At 37.4% G+C, this 26,086-nt stretch overlaps 1 protein-coding gene across 4 annotated transcripts in view; it reads right to left on the bottom strand.

Moving 5' to 3' along the window:
* The window catches only part of SASH1 (SAM and SH3 domain containing 1), a 590,968-nt gene that overhangs the window by 71,429 nt on the left and 493,453 nt on the right, over positions 1-26,086 (bottom strand). For all 4 annotated transcript variants that reach the window (XM_039346873.1, XM_039346876.1, XM_039346874.1 and 1 more), the window contains exons 3-4: positions 11,463-11,513; positions 11,307-11,356 (exon numbers count right to left, since the gene is read on the bottom strand). In XM_039346873.1, coding sequence (XP_039202807.1) covers positions 11,307-11,356; positions 11,463-11,513 — 101 coding nt within the window. The remainder of the gene's footprint in view (positions 1-11,306; positions 11,357-11,462; positions 11,514-26,086) is intronic.

The raw sequence follows: 26,086 nt of genomic DNA, 5'->3' as shown, positions 1-26,086 counted from the left end.
TTTTCTACCACTTCTCTTGTAAACCTAGAAGAATTCACAAATAAATACTAATATGTGATAATTCCAACTACAAAGCATAAAAGGTATGATTTCTTAGTGGAGGATGGGAGGATTTTTAATTAATACTAATAATACTAATAATAATAATGTTGGAAGGGATCTTGGAGGTCATCTAGTCCAATCCGCTGCTCAGGCAGGAAACCCTAAACCATTTCAGACAAATGGCTGTCCAGTTTCTTCTTAAAAACTTCCAGTGTTGGAGCATTCACCGCTTCTGGAGGCAGATTGTTCCACTGGTTAATTGTTCTAACTGTCAGGAAGTTTCTCCTTAGTTCTAGGTTGCTTCTCTCTTTGGTTAGTTTCCACCCATTGCTTCTTGTCCTGCCTTCAGGCGCCTTGGAAAATAGCGTGACTCCCTCTTCTTTGTGGCAGCCCCTGAGATACTGGAACACTGCTATCATGTCCCCCCTCATCCTTCTCTTCATTAAACTAGACATACCCAATTCCAGCAACCGTTCCTTATATGTTTTAGCCTCCAGTCCCCTAATCATCTTTGTTGCTCTTCTCTGTACTCTTTCTAGAGTCTCAACATCTTTTTTACATCGTGGTGACCAAAACTGGATGCAGTATTCCAAGTGTAGTCTTACCAAGGCATTGTAGAGTGGTATTAATACTTCACGTGATCTTGATTCTATCCCTCTGTTAATGCAGCCTAGCACTGTGTTGGCTTTTTTGGTAGCTGCAGCACACTGCTGGCTCATATTTAAATTATTGTCCACTCTCACAGTTACTACTATTGAGCAAGATACCCCCTATGCTATACCTGTACATTTGGTTTTTCTTGCCTAAATGAAGAACCTTACTTTTTTCACCATTGAATTTCATTTTGTTAGATAGCGCCCAGTGTTCAAGTCTCTCCAGATCCTCCTGTATCCTAAGCCTGTCTTCTGGAGTGTTGGCTATTCCTGCCAGCTTGGTGTTGTCTGCAAATTTGATGAGCTCCCCATCTATCCCCTCGTCCAGATTGTTGATGAAGATGTTGAAAAGTACTGGGCCCAGAACAGAGCCCTGGGGCACCCCACTACACATTTCCCTCCATGTAGATGCGGTTCCACTGAGGACCACACGCTGAGTACAGCCAGTCAGCCAGCTACAGATCCATCTGGTGGACCTTATCATTTTAATATACCATAATAACCCATAAATCTCATGCACTTCTACTCAGCTACTAATTTTAATGAATGAAAGCTGAGTCTCCCTATTTGTTGTTGTTATTATGGTTGTTGTTGTTGTTATTATTATTATTATTATTATTATTATTATGCTGCTTCTCTGAACTAGACGGAATATCCAATAATACCCAATCAATGATAAATCTTTCCAACCTACTTGAAAGACTAAAAGTCTATAAAAATATATGGCTTAGATTAGAATGTGGCATGAAATTCACAGCACATTGCCGTGCACAACAAATAGCATCAAGTTGCTACAAGCGCCACATTCTTCTGAAAAGAGCCCTTCATTTCTCTGGGAACAATTGCCAGGAAGAAATATTCCTTCAGCTGCTCAGAGGCACATTGGTCTGGCTCGTCACATGCCACAAGTACTTTTTGGCTGCCTTTTCACTTCCCCTGTGAATGTTATTGTGGGAGTTTCCTGACCCACTTCTATCAAGGAAAATTGTCTGCACACAACATGAACAATTTGGCCAGAAAAAAAATTCTAGCCTCCACCATCAGAACTCTTTCTCTTTTTTTCCCTTTCAGTCCTCACAATTCTTCTTTCACTCAACTTTGTTGTGGAGTAAAATTTATGCTTAGTAAGAGTCTGTTGCTTTTGCTTTTTTTCTCCCTCTCTTTCTTGCTACCTTACAGAACTAGGCATAAGCATTCATTCCCCACGTTAATTAAAAGCCAATTTTCAACCTATAATTTCTTTTCTTCCTTGATTTATTTTTTGCCATTTTCTGCTTTGCAGTTCCCAACACTGTAGCTTTCCCATTTATAGATCAACTCACATTGAAATACCAATTAATTTGGTGCCTCTGAGAATTGGCTGAAATAATTTGAATTACTGGGGTAACAATATAAGTGTGCTGTTTCACTACATTTCATGATTACATTTAAAATATTTAAAAAAATAAATTATACAAGTGTTTCCTAAATACCAAAATGTGACAGAAATATAGACTGAGATCTATAGTTGCTTATAGCATTTTGATTACAAACCAAAAATAATTCATTCTCATGTAAACTGTGACGGTACCGATTTTCCTTTCCAGCTGTAGGTCCACTAACTTCACTGAAAAGTGCCTTGGTGAATGTAACAGAAGGGCAAAAAGGGTACAATACAATACAACCAGTGTGTACATTTATATTCATTTATTCAATTTCTATAGTTGCCCAACACAACCTTAAAAATGCAGACCTAAGTCAATAAATTCAATTAATGCTACGTTACTGACATACAGTATATCCTGTTTTCACTACATTTAAATTAGCAAATGTGCTGATTCTGCTAGACTATTAATACCGACTTCTGTAATGAACTTGGAGATGATACAAGAATTCACTGGTCACTGAATTAATCCTAACAGCATAACACCAGAAACAACAATAGATATCTAGATAAAAGATTTTACACTTCCAAAAGTTTCATTGTCCAAAATTCTGAGCTGGCCTGAAATGAAAAATCTCTCAAAATCATTGCATACTAACATTTGAAAAATAAGCCATCCTTAGCCAAAACGATCACTTTGTGTTGTGAAGTAATGTTTGTCTTTATTCAATTTAGAATGCACTTGGTAGTAGGACATTTGTAGAAGAGCAATGGAAAAAAATAAGTTTAGAGTCGACTTGTTTTCATTTTAGGAAGATCTAGTTTAACATCATACCAATTATGGAAAATTGGATCAATAAAGGGATAAAGACAACCCATACACTATATATCTTTAGATTCAGAAAATACAGAGAGACTATGTCAGCCATGAAGCTGCCTTTTTAACTTTAGTATGGGATCCTACCTTGCTTTAGGAAGATTAAAACAAACAATGGTTCTGACAATATAAGCAATACCTTCCTCTTCAATAGTGGTATAGTCCTGGAAATAGAAATTCTGTGTCCTGCTAAAAACAGGATGAAACACAGGATGCAGGAGGAAGCTTGCTTTTCTTTGATGTGATTTCCTGCCAAAATGTGCTTAGTAGACCCCCTCCCTTTATGGCTGAGTAAACAATTTCAGCTGCCACTGAGTCCAAGTAGTCAAAAAGAGCCCAGACATCTGAAACTTTATGTCAGGTAGGCCATAGGTCCCCAACCCCTGGTGTGTGGACCAGTACTGGTCCATGGCATGCCAACAACCAGTCTGCACAAACAAGCAAAGCCCCATCCACAAGATGCAAGCAGAACACAAAGCAATACACCCTCCGGTCTGTGAAAAAACCTCTCTCCACAGAACCGGTCCCTGGTGCCCAAAAGGTTGGGGAACTCTAAGGTAGGCACAAGCAGCATTTAATGATCTCTGACACCCCCTTGAGAAAGTTCTCCAGTTTTCTTCCAAAACACATAGCTACCCTACTCCTATCAAACTGTTGCATCCATTTGAAAAGGATACACACACACACACACACACACACACACACTAAGATGAAGATGTCCATTTATTGAAGAGATAGCTGTTATGGGAATAGGGCACATTCATGTATTGCATGCCATACAAATGATCCACTTTTCTCCAGCTTTGAATGTTCCACTGTCCAAGCCAGTTTAGTTGGTATGCCTTTTAGCAACACTTTACAGTTGGCAGTTAAGATTTCCCTTAGTCTAACACCAAATGTTATGGTAGATTTTGAGGTATTTGCCTAAGGGAAATTGGACCAAACCACCAACTCAATTCTCACAGACTTTGAACAGATGTCAGCTACTCTAAACAGAGCAGAGCCCTTATTTTGAAATGGGTGCACAGATGTGCTACCTGTAACCACAGGGTATGGCAGTGTTTATTTTCAGTGGCAGAGCATAGGAAAGCTTGGAAAATATTTTTTTTTTCACATTTTGGCTATCACCATAAACACACATGGGTTTCAAATAACCAGCATTCCAACCCTTATTTAATCATCTCATTACAGATGAAATATTTAAGGTCTATGAAACAAACTGACAGGGCGTACCCGAGTCTCTAAATCCAATTCAATGCCAAGGTCCCAATACAGTAATCTGTTCTAAGCCACAGTGTGCAATACACTCCTGGCTTTCATTCTGAAAATTATACTGCTGATCCAGAATTAGCTATGCTTTTGAGCACTATAGTGAACACTTCAAACCTTTGGATGAGACCTTTTCCCTTCCAAATTCCCTTCCAGACTCATCCTTCTCATTAGCTTGAAGAATTTAATAGAACAGCCGTTAAAAATTTTTACTACAGTGACATGATTTCGAACATATAAAAGAAATATAATTTTTTTACCAACAAAAATATCATACAGACATCTTTGGTATTTTTGCTAAATCACAACTTTGAAGTTTCATATAATTTATTAATGGAATGAGAATAAATACATTTAAAATCAAAATGCTATACACTGCAAGTGCCTCTTGTAAGGACCAAAATAAACAGTCAGTGGCTGTTGGGTTTACTCCATCTTTCATTCTTGATTCCTATATTTTATACATTATTTGATATTCTGTGATTAGTACTGCTTCAAGATATAATACCTATACTTATTATAAGATACAGTAGTGGGATTCAGCCAGTTCATACCACTTCAGCAGAACCGGTAGCTAATTTTTTGTTGCCCAGGCCTAGAATGGACTTCCGGAAGCTGCATCCACACAGAAAATTGGTTGTTTACATATTTGAATCCCACCACTGCTTAGATACATGCTGCACTTACAATAATACTCCATAAAGCAGAAGCTATTCAGTCCATGAAGGCAAGAAATGTTATAAAGGTCTAAACAAGGTATCAATATTTCTTTGGTATATTCAAGGTAAAGGAGAGCTTCACTAAAAAATCAGGAAGGTAATAATATTTAAGTACAGGGTGAACACTTCTTATGTTTTAGGTGAAGTTATAATAATTGCAAAGTAGGAAAGAGATATGAAAACTTTCCCCATCCCCATTCCCACACTTTTCCATAATTTTTATGCCTGCTCACCTTTTTTCCAACTGAGTACCAATCAATCCTGGCCTTGCCTTTGTTCGGCTAAACATGCTTGGAAGAATTATTGTAAACCGGGATACAAAGAAATGTTACTAGACTTCATCCCATGTCCTTTGATTGCTAAAATCAGATCACAATTTCCTTTTCCTGTGTGATGGGATATTTAAACCTGATGAGCCTGTATGCATCACAAGGTTCTTCGTACAGTTCAATTGCTCGTCCACACTTTCTTAAGTTTTAATTATTGACATGATATCTTAGGAAGGAGTGTGAGTACTAATTGTTAATTTTTATATAACGTGGCCTTCAGTTAGAGATTAGGAGAATGACTCAGAGATCGAGTCTTGAGTCAAAGACTAAAGTTTTAATGACGGGCTTCCTCGCTTGAGATTTACTTAATACAAATAAAAATGGCACGGATGATACCTAAAATGTGATTTAAAGATTGTCTGTGTTACCTGGCAAGCCAAATGGCATGGATGATACCTAAAATGTGATTTAAAGATTGTCTGTGTTACCTGGCAAGCCCTTTATTATAAGATACAGTGGTGGGATTCAGCCAGTTCGTACCAAATGATTCAGCAGTCCCTAAACAATTTTATCCAGGGCTTTTTTTGTCATAGAACTCCTAGAACGGAGTTCTGGCACCTTTTTGGGATGGAACCTTGTAGGATAGGCAAGGCGGGTTGTATGACATGTGTGAGTTCCAGCACCTTTTTTTTTTTTAAAAAAAAAAAAGACTGATTTTATCTGTGACAGGAGAAACTCAGAACACTAGTTTTTGACAGTGTGTTTGCTGATGGCTTTACCTGCTTTACCGATGACATCCTGCACTTGAAAATAGTTGACTGCTTAGATTCAATTTCACACATAAAATGCAATCCACTAGTTATCAACAAAGCACCCACTTCTAGGAAACCATTCATGTGAAAGAAAGAAGATAAACCTAATTTTCATGTATAGTCTCATAAATATGTTTTATGGTCACCTTTTGCTTTATTTTTGGAGTAATCCAGTTTTGGTCACCACAATGTAAAAAAGATGCTGAGATTCTAGAAAGAGTATAGAGAAGAGCAACAAAGATGATTAGGGGACTGGAGGCTAAAACATATAAGGAACGGTTGCTGGAATTGGGTATGTCTAGTTTAATGAAGAGAAGGATGAGGGGGGATATGATAGCAGTGTTCCAATATCTCAGGGGCTGCCACAAAGAAGAGGGAGTCAAGCTATTTTCCAAGGCGCCTGAAGGCAGGATAAGAAGCAACGGATGGAAACTAATTAAGGAGAGAAGCAACCTAGAACTAAGGAGAAACTTCCTGACAGAATAATTAACTAATGGAACAGCCTGCCTCCAGAAGCGGTGAATGCTCCAACACTGGAAGTTTTTAAGAAGAGACTGGACAGCCACTTGTCCAAAATAGTGTAGGGTTCCTGCCTGAGCAGGAAGTTGCTCTCGATGACTTCCAAGGTCCCTTCCAACTTTATTATTATTATTATGGATCATCACACAGTCAGCCAGATGTTCAGACTGGATTTGGCATTTTGTCTACCTATCGAGTCCTTACCAGGACCTGGGATAGGCAGATGTGGATGTTTGATGGTATTACAGGTATCGTCGCAGGATGGAAGCAGTTCCTAATAAGGCCGCCTTTTGCAATTGACTAATGGCGAATTTGTCAATGCCAATGGTGTTCAAGTGGTGCTCCAGTTGTTTTGGGATTGTACCTAAGGAGCCTATTACTATTGGTACTACCCTTGCTTTCTTTTGCCACAGTCTTTCTATTTCTATTTGTAGGTCTTTGTATTTTGTTATCTTCTCCAGTTCTTTCTCGTCTATTCTGCTGTCTCCATGCACTGCCATGTCCACTATCCAGACTTTTTTGTCTTTCTTATCGACAATTGTTAAGTCTGGGGTGTTATGTTGCAGGTGCTTGTCTGTTTGAATTCTGAAGTCCCAGAGCAGTTTATTTTTATCATTTTCTATGACTTTCTCTATTTTATGATCCCACCAGTTTTTGCTTACAGGCAAATGATATTTTTTGCAGATCTTCCAATGCACCATTGTGCTACTTTGTCATGCCGCTGCTTGTAGTCAGTCTGTGCAATCTTCTTACAACAGCTTACCAGGTGATCCACTGTTTCTTCAGCTTCTTTGCATAGGCGGTACTTACTGTCTGTTGCTATCTTCTCAATTTTGACTTTATATGCATTTGTCCTTAAGGCTTGGTCTTGTGCAGCCAGAATTAGTCCCTCGGTCTCTTTCTTCAATTTTTCTGCTCTTAGCCATTGCCAGGTCTTGTTATTATCTGCTTTCCAAGCTATTTTTTTTAATGTATTGGCCACGTAGTGCTTTGTCTTCCCATGCCTCTATTCTGTTCTTCATTTGGTCTTTCTTGTAGGCCAGTTTAGTCTCTCCAGTAGTCAGTAAGCCTTCCTGATATACTAATTTCAGTGCATCTTCATCATTGTTCTTCAGATATTCTTCCAAAGCCATTTCTTCTTCTTCAACCATCTGATGTACTTGTAGCATTCCACACCCACCTCTTTGCCTTGGTAGATAAAGTCTGTCAATGTCACTACGTGGATGAAGGGCATGATTCATTGTCATTATTTTTCTGGTCTTCCTATCCATTGCTTTTAGTTCTGCTTGAGTCCAGTCCACTATTTCAGCTGTGTATCTAATGACTGTAATTGCCCAGGTGTTGATTGCCTTTATGGTATTTCCTCCATTGAGTTTGGACTTTAAGATCTTCTTCACTTTAAGATGATGATGATTATAATTATTATTATTATCATCATTATTATTATTATAAAATTTCCTTGTTGCATTGTAAGCAATTCCCTATCAAACTGCTTAATTGTAAGCAATTTTAAACAAATCAGTTAAAATAAAGTACAATTTCAAATATACCAGCAGGAAATAGTACAAAATCTCAGTAGAAAATCAAAGAGAACAAAATACATAAAGGAACCAGAACATTCTGCCAGCTCATTAGTGAGTGATTATAACCATATGTAACACTGAATGACAAATGAATAATTTTTGGCTTAGGAGGAAATTTAATTGGTAGAGTTATCCCTGAAAAGTCCTTCTCTCTAATATTTGCCAACTTTATCACTGCTGAACCTCTGAAGATAGTATTAAAGTAAAGCATCACTTGAAGAATGTGCATTGAAATATAAGGCAATAAATAATGCTAAAAAATTAAGATACTGCTTTCACAAAGAGATGTTTGAGCCATTTTAATTTTCATCTTGCTTCAAAACTCTGAAGGCTAAAGTCCCTCTGCACCCTGTTTTCTTTAGAACTTAATTGAACCTGGATAGCAAAAGAATATTTCTTATATTAGATGAAAAGTATAAAAGAATCCTACAAAATAGGTAAGAAGGAAAAAAAATGAGATAATTCTGGGACTGTTGCTATTACAGATTATACAAATTTCTATTGCCAGATACTGCCAGGGAGAGCTATCTTACAGGTAACCTGGCCCTGGGCCATGAAGGACTTAAAAGGTGATTACCAGCACCTTGAATTGCACTTTGAAAACAACTGGAAGTCAGGGCAAGTCACACAGCAATGGTGTTACTTGGGTAAACCATGGGTACTCAGAACTGTGCATGCTGCTGTATTCTGGACCAGTTGCAGCTTCCAGATTGTCTTCAAGAGAATGCCCACGTAGAGCACACTGTAGTAATCCAAACAAGAGGTGACTAAGTCATGGGTAATTATGAAGAAGGCCTCCTGATCCAGGAATGGATGCAACTGGTATAAAAAACAGATTTGTGCAAAGGCCCCCTTGGCCACCAGGATGAACCAAGAGTCTAAGAAGATGCCAAACTGCACACCAAATGCATAGAAGGGAATGTAACCCCATCCTGAGTTAAAGATGTCAACTCTCCTGACTCTCAGAGCCAAAATCCCATTATCATTCCATCTTGCTAGGGATGAGTCACAGCTGATTTCTCCCTATGCGGAGCCCTTATTGCCATCAGATGCTGAGCTAGAACCTGAACAGCATAATTTGCCTGGCATCAGCGTAGAGATGTATAATTGGATATCGTCAGAAAACTGAGAATACTGAAATCCAGATGGCCTCTCCCACTGGCTTTGTTTACATGTTAAATAGGAGGGGAGAGACACTTGAGTCTTGAGGCACTCCACATACAGGAGTCTAGGGCTGGACCTCTCTTCCCCCGCTAGCACTGACTAGTACCAGCCATGGAGAAAGGAGATGAACCACTGAAAAACTCTGTCCCCACTCCCAGCTTCTGAAGTCGGTCCAGCAATGTAACATGACTGATGCCAGGAAGAAATCCAAACAGCCAGAATTAAACACTCCCTCCCCCCAATATCTTGAGCTCTCCAAAGATAATCCACAAGTTTAACCAATACTGTTTTAGTATTATAATCTGGTTTGAATCCTAATTGAAAAGAGTTCAAATGATCTCTGTAGGCTGAGAGCTCACCAGTCTCTTAACAACCTTCCTGAAAAAAAGAGGTTTAAAGACTGGACTTATCAAAAACCATATGGTCCTCAAGGATGATCTCTTGAGGAAGGGGCAAGGCTGGTGGGACCACTCCCTCTGGCAAGGAGGCATTTACTGCTGCTTGGACCCAACCACATGCCAAGTCCCAGGAGGTCTTAATGAGCCAGAAGGTGGCATAGCTCACAACATTAAGGTCCCTGTCCACTTCTTCTGGACTGACTAGCTCAAACTCTACCCAGATAAGCAAGCTAGGACATGCCTCAGTCATTTTCACTGGATCGTCCCAGCTAGACTCTTATTCCAAAGTGGAGCAACTTTATTTCATAGATATTTAGAATAGCCCTCACAGTGGTGTAGAATAACCCTCACAGAGTCCCCACAAGGGCTCAGCTATCCCCCACTTCACGTAGGAAAGCCCTGATTAACCAAAACAGGATTGCTGGCCAGCCATCTGCATACACAGAAAGAGCAGAGAAGTAAAAAAGCTTTTCTGCTCTTAAGTGCCACAAGGTAAATCCTATTGAAAGCTGGTACTTGTGCATGATTTTCTTCCACTAGCAGCACTCCAGGTGCGCCTTATGTTATTTCATTTCCAACAGCCCGGTCCATAATTCAAGGATCCCTATGGGATCTGCAACCACAGAGTTCACAAAGAGGCAATCCGATTCAAGGCCCTTGTCATGTGTTTATTCCAGGCTGCAACTCAGCTGAATAAAGCACAAGAGCCTCAGGAATAACTTCAATTTCCTTCTGAAACCTCTACTGGGTCCACAATGCCCAAACTCCCTGCAATGGGGGACAATTGCAGGAAACTCCAGGACCAAGAGTGAATGGTCTATCCATCGCAAAGGACTGAAGTTAACATCCCCTAATCCCAGACCAACTTGCCATTGTCCCAAGCCAAAAACCAGATCTTGTATATGACCCCCTTCTGCAAGATGTTGCCATTAATAACCTGCTACCATGGTACCACGAACTCCGAGACAACCTCAAATTCCAGGCCCAGAGAAGGCAGGTTGAAGTCCTCCAGAACTATAAGCTGGGGAACTCTACTGTCAACTCTGTCACAAAGTCCAGGAATTTGGGCAGGGCCACTTCCACCCTATGAGGAGGAAGGAAGAAAAACAGCAAGACCCAACTCATACCCGGCTATGTCTGGGGCAGCACCCCTAAAAGTCACTAGAGGTTCCAGAATAACTGTACCACCCACACCCTGGAGTTGCATCTGGTGTCACATTTGAAACACGGAGGGGCACATCTCTGAGAAGATTAGCTCACTCATTATGTCTCCTTTGTCAACTTAAATTTCAGTTCAGGGATCTATAAAACCCTGAAGCGGGTCAAAGGGACCCAAGCTGCTAGTTTCCTACACTATTTTTCCCACCAGAGAAGTTATACATTATTCTTTGTGTAGTGCAAAATCAATAATTTTTCATTCTATCAGTCTTGTTATTTGAACAGAGATTATTTAAAAAAAATAGAAAGGGAAAAAGAAAATATAAATTGTATGAAATCAGGGGAAAATACACTGCTGGCAGAGAAAGAAAAGACTGATGCTTATTGAATCTTATGATGTGGTCACGTAGCTATAAAATCCTTTGATAAGAATTAGTAATTCATGTAGCATGTAGAGCAGAAGTATAAATGCCTACTTACTTTCTTTCTATTTCTGGTGTGGATGCTATACTGCTAAAGCCAAGGGATTCCTGGAAGAGAAGATTCATTGCTTTGAGTTGAGGCTGAACAACCAAAAGCTTTATTATCTGATTGATGCAGGAACAAAAAATAAAGAATTGAATCCATTGTGCTTACTTCAATCTGGGATTGCAGCTGTAGGGATGTGGAGCTGGCATCAGATTTCTCCTGAAACAGAACAGATGTCAAGTTAGTGAAACACACAAGTGTGGCAGTGTTGACAAGTAAAGGAGCAAGACAGTAAAAAGAACAGAATAGGACAAGGATGAAGAGACTATCAAACTATCTCAGTTCAGATGCTTCCAGAAGCTGGCTAGAAAACACCAGTGGGATATGAAAGTTAAATTCACAATTTTATTTTATTTATTAGATTTTCCACTAGGAGCTCAGCGACATGCACAGTATCCCCCTCTCCAATATTTGTCCAAAAACAACCCTATGATGTAGGCTGGGCAGAGAGAGGAGGATAGGTTCAAAACTATCCACTGAACTTCAATGACTGATAGTGAAGTTGAACCTGGATCTTCTTGGTTCAATACCTTAGCTATAGTATCTCCATCTACCCTGGACCACAAAAAGCAGCCATTTCATTGGATGAGAAAGCATAGCAGTAATATGTTATTTTGGAAGCACCTTCAAACTCTTGCCATAACATTTCTCTTAATATTTGTTTTTTATGCAATATATGATGGGAACACTAGATGGCTCAGTATACTGCACAGTGTTTTAAACTGGAAACAAAAGTAAGTGAAGAAATAAACAATCCTATTAACATCTGCATCGCCTTGGAGTAGCAATCTTAAGTCTGCTTCTCCAGATGTGGAAAACTGTGTGCAGTTCTGGCTCCTACATCTCAAGAAGATTATAACAGAAATGGAAAAAAAACATTAAAGACTGTAACCCAAGTGACTGGGGGCTTGAATACATGTTCTTCGAGACACAACATTGAACATTCTTTATCTTAGAAAACAAATGCGACTGAATGGAGATATAATCAAGATACATAAAATTATAGAAAGGAGACAGGGAAGCATAACTCAAAATATAGCAATAACAAAGGGAAGGGCAGCTTCATTGAAAGCCCCAATTAACTGATAATGAAGAACTAGTTATAAACGATGGAAGAGGGAATGATCTGAATGCACATATAAAGACTCTTTGACTGGAGCTTAACCTGGCGCTTAACGACTGTTCAAAATTACAAAGGACTTCAAAAAAACTACTTACGATCCATCCTCAAAGTTATGAGTGCCGCACACAGTCTGAAGGTGCATGATTGCATTTTGGGCTTGGCAACCAGCCATCATTTAGGACTGGTTGCTGTGTCCCATAGTCATGTGACCACAATTAACAGAAAATGGCAAAAAATATCCATTGGATATTATTGCTTAATAACCACATGATTTGCTTAACAACCATGGTAACTTACTTTATGACCATTGTAAAATGGTCATAAAACCAAGTCTGGCTGTTTGGTGCTTTGACTTACAACCACAACAACTTATGACCAAATTGTAAGAACTACCTGTAAATAGTAGTAGCAGCAGTAGCGGTAGTAGTACTATTTTATTGTAGTCATTAATCAGCTCAAACATCTAAGTAGTTTTCAACCAATTGTTTAAAAAGAACCCCTGCAAACCATGATCAGTTCAAGAAGAGACTATTTTATTGTAGTCATTAATCAGCTCAAACATCTAAATAGTTTTCAACCAATTGTTTAAAAAGAACCCCTGCAAACCATGATCAGTTCAAGAAGAGACTACATCCTAGAAAGGATGTACAGATAACACAGCTATATATGACCTATAACAGACATGTCAAACTCGCGACATCACGTGACGTCATGTGACGTATCAGAGTTTTTTTCCCATTACTGGCAATGGGGTGAGCGCGGTTTTGTTGTTCGGGTCGGCAGTTTGACACCCCTGACCTATAGCATCAGAACATCTTCAACCTACATACATTTCCAAACTTAATTCAGTCAAAGAAGTTCATAATTTCCCTGTTAACTTGTACAATGCCTTTTCCTTACATCAAGGAAACACACATTCCTCTGAAATTGGTTGTTGTTGTTAGTTGCGAAGTCGTGTCCAACCCATCGTGACCCCATGGACAACATTCCTCCAGGCCTTCCTGTCCTCTATCATCTTGAAATTGGTAATTAGCTTTAATGTCATTGATTTTGAGAGATGGAATCAAAACAACTTATGAACATGAAGTTTAGTGACGTTTTCTTCTGAATTGAAAAAGTCTGTGTGAAGCAGACAAAGTAATGAAAACAGCAAAAAATTAAGTTAGAGATTCCTCATTCCCTCGCCAATGAAAAGTTTCATAGAAAGCAGATGTATGCAATTTCCGCTTTCTTCATTAAGCCAAGCTAACTATCCAGCTGGAAAAGCAATGGGAACATTACTAAGGTTCTTCTTTTGTCTCCTGTCATCCCACCTCCAATGACTTAAAACAGCCAGAAAAGGAAGTGGTCAATGTTCATTTAGGCTTCTACTGAGTGTTAAGGAAATAAAAGAGAGGGAACATTTTACCAGACACTGTCGCTCAATCTGCACACCATGAGAAAGCAGATCCTGTGGGGTACTAAACGTAATTTTGCTTACTGGCTACTGGGTAGCAAATATTTGGCTTTGTTGAATTTAGTCAGAACTTAAAAGACAAGGATTGTGCTAGGGGTGCTTTTACCTTAGATAAGATCTATATTAATTCACATTACCTTTTATCTTTTTAAAGAGATACTTTGATTACCTAAGCTGACTATAAACAAGATTTACTATGCACAGCGGATATCATTGTGAAGGGAAGGTAGAGTAGATTCTTCCCTCCTCCCCAACCATCTTAGGGAAAGACCAGCTGCATCCTGTGCTAACAAAATCCAGATTCTGCTCTGTCTCTCTTTCTCTTGTTTACAGTGTGAGTAACTTCTCTTGTTCTGCAACTAAAAAGCCACAGTGTTCCTTGCAAAAACTAAGCATTGGGGTTTCATTAAAAAAAAAGAGAGAGTACTGGTTGGTAAATAATAAAAAAAAAAACTAGAGGTATACTATTTTGCTTAATAAAGGTTTGCTTTTGTCCTTGTTTACAAGTGATGGCTCTACATATAGCACATGAATTGTAGTTTCTGAATGATAATGAAAAACTCCATAGGTAGACTCTTAGACAATGTGTAAACTTCACAAAAATAGCTTTCTTCCCCTGTGTAAAGGGGTTACTTTAACTTAGCTTTGAATTCAGTGAATATGGTAGACATCATGCTGAAATTTAAGCTAGTGCTTCAAAAACTTGTTTTTTGAATGGTACTTTTATTAAGATGTATCATTACAACAACAAAAACTAATACAAAAAAACTGAAAGAATAAAAAGTAGAAGATGCAAAAAAGGAAAAAATAGAAAGAGAAAAAGAAAAATAAGAATATCTAAAAGAAAAATAATATATAAATAAGCAGTTTTCCACCTACATCACAGTAAGCATAACAAAATGTGATATGATCATTTTTCTCATATCCCATCTTTTATCTATAAACAAAACCTCATAAAACCTCATCATTTCAGATCTGATGTCAACAAAAGTCCGTTAAAGATTACCAGAGTTAGCAACTTATCTATTTTAACCTTGATCAAATAAGCCAACTTTATATTTCTTTTACTTCTAACAATTTTGATCTTTAATCCTTTAATAATGTCACAGAATTTAATTTCATTTTTCCTTTGTCCCTTTTCAATTTTTTTTTTCAAAACATTAAGATGCCTGTTTTGTAAATCCAATATAGAAAAATTATCCAGGTCATTCTCTTAGTTTGTTGTTTAAATACCCTTCTTAACTATTAAGACATCAGCCAGTTGCTTTTGTATGTCCAGTATAACATCTTTTCCCATTTCATTTTTGTAGCCTGTAATTTTTAAATCCATTTTCAACTCAGGCTCGTCAAGCAGAACTTGTTCCTCTTCCATAACATCTTTTAGACACAGTATATCTATAGAGGCAGACACTATTAAAATTAGTTTCTGGGTCCATTGTTCAAAAATATCCTATAATACATCCAATCTTAAAGTATTTTTATCCATTCTTTGTTCTTCTTTAACTGTAATCTTTAGGTTTTTTTTTTTTACAATTTCCCTCTAGTGTCGACTTTTTAAAATCTTGGTAGAGCACAAGTCTCGATAGAGATTAGGTGTTCATGGCCTCCAAGGTAGCATCTCATTTCATTTTCATAACTGAGGGAAGTTTCCCTCATCCCTTTGTCCTTATGAGTTAACTGTCCTGTCCAGATGAGATAGACTGAGGTGAGAAGGCTTATTAGGTGGGATATCCCAGACAACTCAAGAACCCCAACAGATCCCAGAAGGTATTCCAGAAGTTTTCAGTGAGTTGCTAGGCAGTTCTGTTGCATGCCTGGTTAGTTATTGTCAATAGGAGGCGAGGTAGGCTCATGAACAACCACTCTTGTTGTGCTCATTTCAGGTAGCCCCTTTGTTTTATTAAAGAGCTTTAGCAGACAAATTAGAAGTACCTTTTAAAAACTCATCTTTATATTCTTTAAATTCAAATAACTAATAAATAAAATATAAGGGAAGACAGTGGAAGAAAACCAAAAGTAAAATTTGTAGTTTTGGCCTACAACATCACAATAATAGAGGGAAGGTACTCTAACCTCTCTTACTTTGTTGTATCAATGACCTTCTTTAGTGACTCTCTTTTACAGATTTAACATCAGGTAGATCTCCCATCTGGCCCCTGTATTTTGTTCAGCAGTTTGCTAGTAAGTCATTGCAGGTGCCTCAGTTTCAAAGGAAGCAGTGCCAGCAGTCCTGAAAGTAGCTGTGTTGCCTGTTGTTCTCAAGAGCCCCTCCTTGTACTGGCTTTTTTTTTTTTTGACAATTATTGTCCAGTCTAACTTTGGGAAAATTTTGGTCAGGATGAAGCTATGGAGTGCTCTCAAAGAGGAAATTTATTTGGACCCTTGTTAGTCATGGTTCAGCTTATGGCATGTGATAGAGACAAGACTAACTGTTCTAGTGGATTACTTCTGTCAGGACCTAGACAGAGATAACATGCCCCTTCTGATCCATTTAGACCTTTTTGTGGCTTTCCATATTGGTGACCATTGTTTCCTTTTAGACATTTATAAGGTTAAATTGGAACTATGAAAGGCTTTTTAATAGATCAAAATCAGTATAGTTATTAAAAAAACCTAGAATGTGGAAACAACACATCTCTATGAATAACCATCCTTACAATATATACCCATTTGTTTAAAATGAACATTCGCTTATATGAGAAGTGTTGCACGATGTTATATGAGAAGTGTTGCACATCTGAAGCCATATTATAAAACTAAAAACAAAAACAGAGATTTTCCAGTAGTTCCAATTACTAAAGCGTGTGTTTGTTTGCACTAAACCAAGCTGTCCTTTTCAGCCTTCATAGTATGACATGGGAAATTTTCTGCTTCATTACTTTTACATATAAGCATTGGAGTTTATATGTTGTATCTAAATGAAAACATTTTGTACTGAATGCAGCATAAATGAGGGGAAGAAGAAAGGATTTCAGAGAATTAGTCAAAACTGAATTTTCTAATAGATGTTTCATTTAAAAAACAAATAAAACCTCACTTTTAGTAGACATAATCATGATTAACATGTATTCTCAAGTAGTAGGAGAAATGATTGGATTTGTACAAAAAATATAAATGATTGAAATCAAATAAATAATCAAATATGAAATGAACGTTTTAACATCCCATACAATTTTCTGCTTAACTGAAAAACAAAAACAATTACTTGGGTAGAGAGAATGCAAGCAATTTGCATAATGGTGGCTATTTATATTTCTTAATGCAAAACATCTAAGATCCATCAATTTGTCAAGGGATTATACAATTCCCTCACTTTACAAGTTATTGGAATTATATACCTAACTTTTTGACAAACATGAGTTTCTGAATAAGGAAAAAAAATTATGCCAAATCATAAAATCAGTGATGTAAGTAAAGCTTCACAATGACAATTAAAAGCACATACTGGAATAGGCCAGTCTTGCAATGAAAACTGTTATCAAAACCACACAGCTAAAGAAAGCTAACAAATCCAGCAGATTTCAGTTATACAACCAAGCAAGACATGAATTTCCTCACTCTATCTCTGAAATGACCTCAAAAATGAAATAAAAGTGAACAATACAGCACATGGATCCCAGAATTCTGTAGTCACTACTGCTTTTTGTGGGCTGACAAGAATCTAGTAACTATGTAAGCCAGAGAAATGCTGTCTAATATAAATAGTGTGCAACTGATGTCAAATCTGACCTCAGTCAATTACACTAAATCAGTGGTTCTCAACCTGTGGGTCGGGACCCCATTTGGGATCGAACAACCATTTCACGGGGGTCGCCAAACAACGCAGTCTGCCATTTTTTCCCCCTTTTCCTTAGCTGTGCTACTCCCTTTTATTCTATTGGCTTTTGAAAGCCAATAGAATAGACTCTCTTGAATAGAGTCTAATTCCATTGGCTTTCAAAAGCCAATAGGAATTGTCTCTGCCCTGCTGAGCCCGTCAAAAGTCCCATTCTGCAAATGGTGCTGCACCAGTTGAGTAGTCCTTGACTTACAACTGGTTGAGTAGTCCTTGACTTACGACCGGTTGGGGGTCGCGGCATTAAAAAGGTTGAGAACCACTGCACTAAATGAAGATTTATTTCATCTTAACAAAGATTATTGAACTACAAATTGAAATACTTTTAACCATCATGGGCAATATTGAGTTGTCATTTAGGGGTATTTTAAGGATTACAGAACTCTAATTCCCATATTAACATTTTGTTAAATTTGCATTCTAGCATTAAAATATGCTGATTTTTATTATCTCATGGTTCCAGCGCTTCTCAAGCCAAACAGAGAAATATAGAAATGAGATAATTTGATGAAGCTATGTGTTTTATTCATACTTTACTATATTTCTGATATTATTCCTTCAGCATTGTTTCTATTTCATAACTTTATACTGATCTCTTTTGCTTTTGATGACATATTTCATCTCTTTTTTAAAAAAATATTTATTTTTCTTTCATACTTGTGCTAAAATAAATTCCATAATAAATAATAAATAAAGCAGAAGCATTAACTTCTCTGTGACATCCAGATTTTTGGAGAGCATAACTTTCTGAGCTGTCTATGCTAGATTCAATTATGCCCTGTTGTATGAAATAAAAGAAAGAGAAACATACCACCTTATGGTATAAATTGATATCAACAGACTTATTAAGAATATGGTAACACACACCATGATATAAAACACTGCTTATAAAATTTAGCACTAATAGCAGTGCCAAAATGACAAACTCATTTCTACAAGCATGCCTGCAGGTACAAATGAAAAGAACAAATGCTTCCAAACTTGCAATTAGATATTTTCACAGCTGGATAAACTTTCCATCCAGCTGCTGGAGTGGGGCCTCTTTTTGAAAATAAATTGTACCGTCAGAAACAAAGAAATGTCTGCAAATATAATATGGCCCAATTGTTTCAATGTGGGCTCGAAGGAAAATTTTGGATGTGTTTTTTGACTCATGTAACAGATTGCATAATGATAAAATCAAGCAATCTATAATAGAAGGAAAAGTCTCTTTTATGCTTTCTCTTACTTTTAAAATAAAAGGGCTTCTTGCAAAGGATTTTACTAAAGCCCGTACATTCCATGATTGTGATAGTAGAAATAGTAGTAGCAATAAAAAAGTATGATTGTGAATCATTGCTTAATGTAGTATCAAAGGAATATCTCTCATTATGATTTTATAATGAAGAGAACCAAGAATTCCATCTGGCCCAGAATAGCCACCATATATAACCTGGTGAAGTTCCTTCTCTCTTGAATTTATATTGATCATGTTGTCTTTTGTGGTTAGCTCTACGATTGTAAAAAACACTCTTCAAAATGGTTTGTTTATTCATGTTGCAAGCACCACAATTAAACAAGGTATACCATATGATATAAAATTTAAAATATAAAATACAAGATTAAAATCAATAGAAATTAAACAAATCTTGCCCAGAAACTAGCAACGTTAATTGCATTCTGTCGTACTGCCATGAAGTCCTCAAGTGTACACTGATCAGGGCACAAAGAGCAAGTATACATATGTGTTGTTGTCTGTATGTCGCCCCAATCTCAAAGAGCAGAAGCAACCTGAAGCATCCAAAGTGTAGTGAGGTGCTCATTTTCATTTCAGAATGGTTACTGGCAGGTATCTCTGCAAGATCCAGCTCTTTCATGAACCTGGCAAAGACAATATGTTGTCTGGGGAATTCTGGGAGTTAAAGTACACAAGTCTTAAAGTTGCCAAGTTTGGAGGCCTCCAGACTATAAACTCCCTGCCTTCATACATGCATGCAGCGTTATACAAAATACAATATCTAGCCTCACTCTCACACCAATACCAATGGCAAGTATTTTGGTATTATCAAGAGATTAAAAACTCCTCTTCCAGAGACATTACAGATACAAAAACAGAGTATTTTCATTTTTAAAAAAATCAAGAAATATGATCATTGATTGATATCCCGTCTCACATAAGAGTTGACTTATATACTGTATGCCCATTTTCCTGAACGCTATTGGAAAAGTTTACTTTCTCAAGGGGAGTTGGTCAGTGTAGTCAACATACGGTATGTGCTCTTATTATAATAGACTTTTAGTTTCTTGGATAAACAAGAAAACAAAGAAGGGTATGAAGACTCTCTGATGTAGCACTGCATTTATGATTATCTGCCTGCTGACAAAAATGTAAGTATGTGCCTAGTGCAATGAAGTGCAATGTCCCTTTGAACCATGATAGTAACCTATGGTTTTCTAAGCCACAATTAGAGTCCCATTCCTGAGGTGCCATGCTGTGAGGGAAAAAAAGCAGAAATGAACATTCCTCCTAAGGAAAAAAGTTAATGATGCTATAAAAGGAGGGCTTATTCCTTGCAGGATTAAAGCCTACATTTAGTCAAACTTTTTGCTGGGTATCCACATAAATCCAAAATAAAAAGTTTCTGATTTTGTGCTGGTTTTGTTGATAAATAAAAACAGAGAGTACAGCATACTTTAGTTTCTCAAGAGAAAATTTCTCATATGAGAGGGAAGGCAAGGATGCAGATGCTGGGCTCACATTGAAAATGGGAGTTGTAAATTGCCAGAGGAACTCTGGGAAGAATGAAGGCTAGATGGTTAGCAAACAAGATGGACCTAGCTCATGCTGTCCATCACAGACCTGTGGTTTTAATGAAGAACAATGTGGGCCACTATACTTGAGTTAGATTGCACATTATTTACATAGCTGAAGGGTATTATTTCCAGGGCAAATCTGGAGAAAATTGTTGAAGGAAGAGAACTGATGACAGACTCTGAAGAGGTGGATTTGCCACAGGACATGATCTACCATGAACAGTTGATCCTCCAAGAATCAAGCATGAAGGAAAAAATCAAATATTTTATCACCCAGAGAAAAGGCAACTACCAGAGAGAATATTGCTGACTGAATAGTAAGCTTTAACTCTAAATTAGGGTAGGGTAGATAGGATGTAAAATAGAGATATAGATTAAACCAAACACATAGGCTATAATATTAGAGAGATAAAAAATCCATTTCACTACACTTTGGAATTAGCATTAAAAATGGGAGAGACCAAGCTTGGCATCTCTGGCCATAAATTTACTAACTCTCTGAAAACTGTGCCTGGGAAACTGAAAATAACATCTTGCTTTGGCATCTTGTTGTTTGCATAAAAAGGAAAAATCTGACATGGAGTTTTACATGGAGCTTTTATCAAATCCTGAGAATCCAAAGGCTGTCTTTGTAGTAGATGCTTCTCACGCCAAACATTCTAGAAGCAAGTTATTCATGGTTAGGACTACATGGTCATTAAGGTCATAGCTTTGTCTATGATGAAATGGTAGACTGCGAGGAGCTATAGGACCAGATAGTGTTATCGTGGTGTCGTGGATTGTTACAATGCTCATTGTTTAATTCATTTTATTACTTCCTGGAGTTCAGGGCAGCATACATAACTCTCCCTCCTCTAATTTTTCCCCACAACTACCAACATGTGTAGCAGATTGGGCAAAAAGAGAATAACCCAAAGTCACTCAACAAACTTTCATGCTATGAATGGACTTGAATTTGGATCTCCCTACTGGTTCAATGACATGCCTACTATACCACACTGGAATCAACTGCGAGGACTTGAAAGCCAAATTTATGTCATTGGGCATGAAAATGACTAAAGACAGATTAGAAATGTCCAGAAGTAACAGCAAAAATAAAAGACACGATCCTCATGCAGAAGGAGAATATCAGGATAGTCTGAACAACAATTCTCTCACTGTCATATTCAGATTTCGCCATGTCCATCTAAAAGCTCATGCCATAACTTTACACTTCATATCTCATCTGAAATTATTCTGAACTAATGTATTTATCATTACCACATTATGGTGACCGAAGATGCATTCAACATAAATTAAACAGTCTTTGCTTAACAAGCCTTAATATCTAGGTTTTCCTGTTATTGGTCTTCCCTCCCTCCCATTCTTTCTTCAGACTTGAATTACTGCCAGATTGTGAAACCATTGTAGCAAAATGTGATAATCTGGGGTTTAAACTTCTGAGAATGAGCTCTTATAATTCATTTGCTACAAGCCTATCTGACAAATCCTTGAAGTCTTTGCACAGAATTCAGGCGCTGGGGCAGTTGTCTGGATACCAAAATATGTGGCGTTGTTATCTCTAGTTAATTACTCATTCTCTAAAACTCTCTGGTGGCTTTGCAAATAACCACTTCATGGCCTTGCCTGCTTGTAGGTTAACAGAGCTGCTTTCCTTGCACATATTCAATTTAACCAGCAGTGGTTAACACTTCATTTTTTTGGGCTAATGCCTTCTATCATCTCAGATTGCTTGAACAACATTGTGCTTTCATTGGGACAGAAAGCCCAAGTGAGATACAGGCATTTGGAATATTTTATTTTAGCTCTGGGAATAATTCCGCCACAAGTTTCTATTCTGTTAGTTCTAATTTTAACAGCTTTGGGGTATTTGGTTAGCTCTGCGTTAGGATTCTAGTAATAAGAATACAGGGGAGGAGAAATATTTGGTAGTGAATTCACTTTCCTTTTTTTTCCCCCTGACCTTTTCTCTCCATTCCCCTTTCTTAAAATTTCCTCACTTTCTCTCCTTGCTGAGACAAGATCCATGTTAAATTTAAGCTGCAGTCTTATCCATACAATATATAATAAGATGTCCTGAATGCAGAAAGTTACTTTTGTAACATGCCTATATGTATCTGGTTAAATTTTCCCCAATCCCTGCGTCTGCTGCGTATGTGTGTATGTGTCCATGTGCATACATAGATGTATATTTATTTATTCATGGTCACCTGAAAGTTGTAGCTTGCCAATAGGGAATTATCCAGTCCTTCCTTTTAACAATTAATTACCCATGTTTAATCCTCGCCATTTACGAGGAGATAATCCACAGTCTCTTTGCTTGCAATTGAGTTAGAGGCAAGAAAACACTGCTTCATCAGTGGATGACCTACTACTACCTCATGAGTCAATAATTTATGTAGCTATTTTGCATATTAATGAATATGAAGTACTAGAGCTAAAATAATTTTAAAGGTTTCACTTTTGCAATTCTTTCCAAGGAAGCTAAAGTGAATCCAAAGAATGGCATTGATTGCAATCAGTGTGCTTTTAAAACTAAAGCAGGTCAAAGCAGCCAATAAATAAATGGAAAGGGGCAAAAAATAAAATATTTTTATTCTAAAGACAGTTTTCAATTTGCAAACCAAATCAGGTTATAGAAATATTGTATGGTGCTTTATTATGAAAGTATGACAGATATATCATGTGCATTTTTATCTTTCATTATAGGCTATTTCATAATCATATAAATACATACATTTGTGCTCCATTGATATTTTAAAGCAATTAATAATGGTCATATTTTTGGTTCAGCATTATCTATGTTTATTTTCCTCTGTCTGTACAAGGTGAATGAAAATAAAACAAAAAGATAGCTGGTTGTTCTATTTGTCTTCCAGTCCTAAATACTATACTGATTCAAAAATTTAATATAAAATGAAGTTGCTTTATTTCAGCATAAGCCATATCTTTGGATATCAGTTTAGATACAGCCTACTCTTTTTCAGTCTTATTCTTGGTCTATTGAAGACACGATTAGCAGTGGAAGGTATTAATCAAAACAACAAAGGCTTAATATAGCTAGCCACTGGATAAAAGCAGATGTGTGAAAGGGCACATGAGCTCTACATCTAGCTTAGCACTGTGTTGTTTGATAAAGTCGAAGCATTCACAAATACTTATTTCATATTAAGGGTTCTTATGTCATCTACAGTCTTTGTTAAACCTTGTATTAAAAAAAAAACCTTATGGAAAACTTTATATTTAAGGAAGTTGACATCAATCGCTTATATTTTGTTCTTTCTCAACGTTTTTGGTGTTCTCCAATAGCAGATGTTCAGGTTCTTCAACAAGGCTAGAAACTTAAACAGAAGTTAATCTTTTAAAAAACCCCTCTGATCTGCAATGTTCACAGCATGAATAATGCAACATGCCAATGTAATTAGAAAAATAAAATAAAAAATTAAATTTATGTTAATATTTATTTTGGCTCTGATAATATATTTTAAAAAATTATAAATCAATAACAAGGAATTAAGATGATCAAATTACTATCTTAACCTTTTCTAAAGATTCCCAACTTGCAAGAATGCTTTCTAGTTATAGGGTCTCAAGTTGTCCTAAAACATCTTGTTTTAAATCTATGCCCCTAACAAGTCAAGAGAAAAGTAATCCATCACAGGTTCCATGGCTAATTTGAGAAATATGATTAGCTTCTATAATACTGCTAAAATTGTGGCATATAATCCACAATCTCACATGAGTCTCTCTTCATACTAAATCAATACTAAAGCAATACAACATTCTGTTTCTGGGAACAAATGGATAAAGAGCAAAATGACAGGTACATCAAATCTTGTTTTTGAATTGCCTGGGGACATCTGGTTTGCCTGCAGCGGACATCTAGTTTACTTGCTGATTGACAAGATTTTAGCCCATGAGTCAGCAACCCGTGGCTCCGGAGCTGCATGTGGCTCTTTGAGCCTTCTCCTGCAGTCCCAGCCTCCTCTGCCATTTGCAGAGAGAGAGAGACAAAGAGAGGCACTTGCGCCCCCCCCTCTCTCTGTATGTATGTGTGAAAAAGAGAGTGGCCTCACGCTGTTCTCTGACAAGCTGACAAGTTTATTGTGCGGGGCTCCTCCCTTTGCTGAGTCTCTGCAGGAAGCAGGAAGGGCAGGAGAGAGCCAGCCCAATAAGAATTGGAGAATAGCTTGTTGGAGAACAGCCTGAAGCTAGCTTGCCAGGTGAGCAGAAGATCGGAGAGAGGGAGAGAGGAGGGGAGAGAGAGAAAGAGAGAGGAAAGAGAGAGAGAGGAAGAGGAAAGAGAAACAGAGAGAGAACTCATGCACAGCAGTCTCTATTTCTTTTTTATTAAACTCTTCAATCAAGCTCCCCACCCCTGGCGAGCGAACGTGCATGTGTGTAGGTTTTGCAGCTCCTAGTGTTTTCTTTTCTCTGGGAAACAGTTCAAGTGGCTCTTTGAGTGTTTAAGGTTGCAGACCCCTGTTTTTAGCAATATTTAAATTCTTTAAAGTAGGTCTGTTCAAGGTGGTGCTTGCAAAGTCATCATCACAAACTGATCCAGTTGGGGTTCTCCTTCATTATTCTCTTGTGTGGGAAGGAAGGCTGTGGTCAAATCCATCAGAATTGAGAGGAATCACCTTGCCTGTTAATCAACAGGCAGGTATCTACAAAGCATGTTACCAAAGTTTCCCAGTATTCCTCTTATATGACATCCCTTGCTAAAAAATATAGCATGCTAATAAACTTTGTATTTCATTCTGATTTTACAGCAGAATAATATATAGTCCTAACTAAGGTGTATATATTTGCTTACTACTTACTTCCAAAGATGATAGAATTGTGATCACTCACTTTTCTCATGGAAAATGCTCTCTGTATTATATTGAGAAAAGAAGCAGCACTGAACCACCTAAATGGTTAAACCAATGCCTAACAATATTCATCTGCCCTGGTTGCTGTATTTTTTAAAGCAACAGCAACAAACTCTTCTTAGTTTCTTCCCCCTTTTTCTGTTACAGATAAGCAGAGATACTGATAAAAAGTAGACTGACAGAGGGGAAGGTCTGATGAATTAGCAAAGAGATTTTTTACATCATCAACTTCACATTAACTTTGCTGAGGGCTATATCCAAATCACTTAAAATATAATGAATTCTACTTGGTGTCTTTATGAAAAAGAAAAGGTCAAAAGGGCTTACTTTAACTAGAGATGGAAGTTTTTAATAATGACTCATACTTTCCCAATTACAGATGTGGACTACTGACAGATGATACTAATGGATAGTCCAATAAATAGAGTGATAATGAAAGCAAGGACACTCTATGTGTAGGACACTAACTTTTTAAAACTAGCAGTCAGCAAAGACTAGATAGATGAAATCTGTCTTCTTGTTGAGTAAGGATAACGGATGCCCCACTGTTCTGTTTCAGTTACAAACATACATTTGTTGGGTCTTTAATTTTCAGAGTAAATTAACACTAGTGTTGCAAGCAAAGGAGTGGGAGAGAGAAATCCCTTAAAG

Source organism: Crotalus tigris, unplaced genomic scaffold (genome assembly GCF_016545835.1).
Source record: "Crotalus tigris isolate CLP2741 ecotype Arizona unplaced genomic scaffold, ASM1654583v1 scf7180000018030.5226217, whole genome shotgun sequence".
NCBI lineage: Eukaryota > Metazoa > Chordata > Lepidosauria > Squamata > Viperidae > Crotalus > Crotalus tigris.
This window is presented reverse-complemented; position numbering and strand designations above follow the sequence as displayed.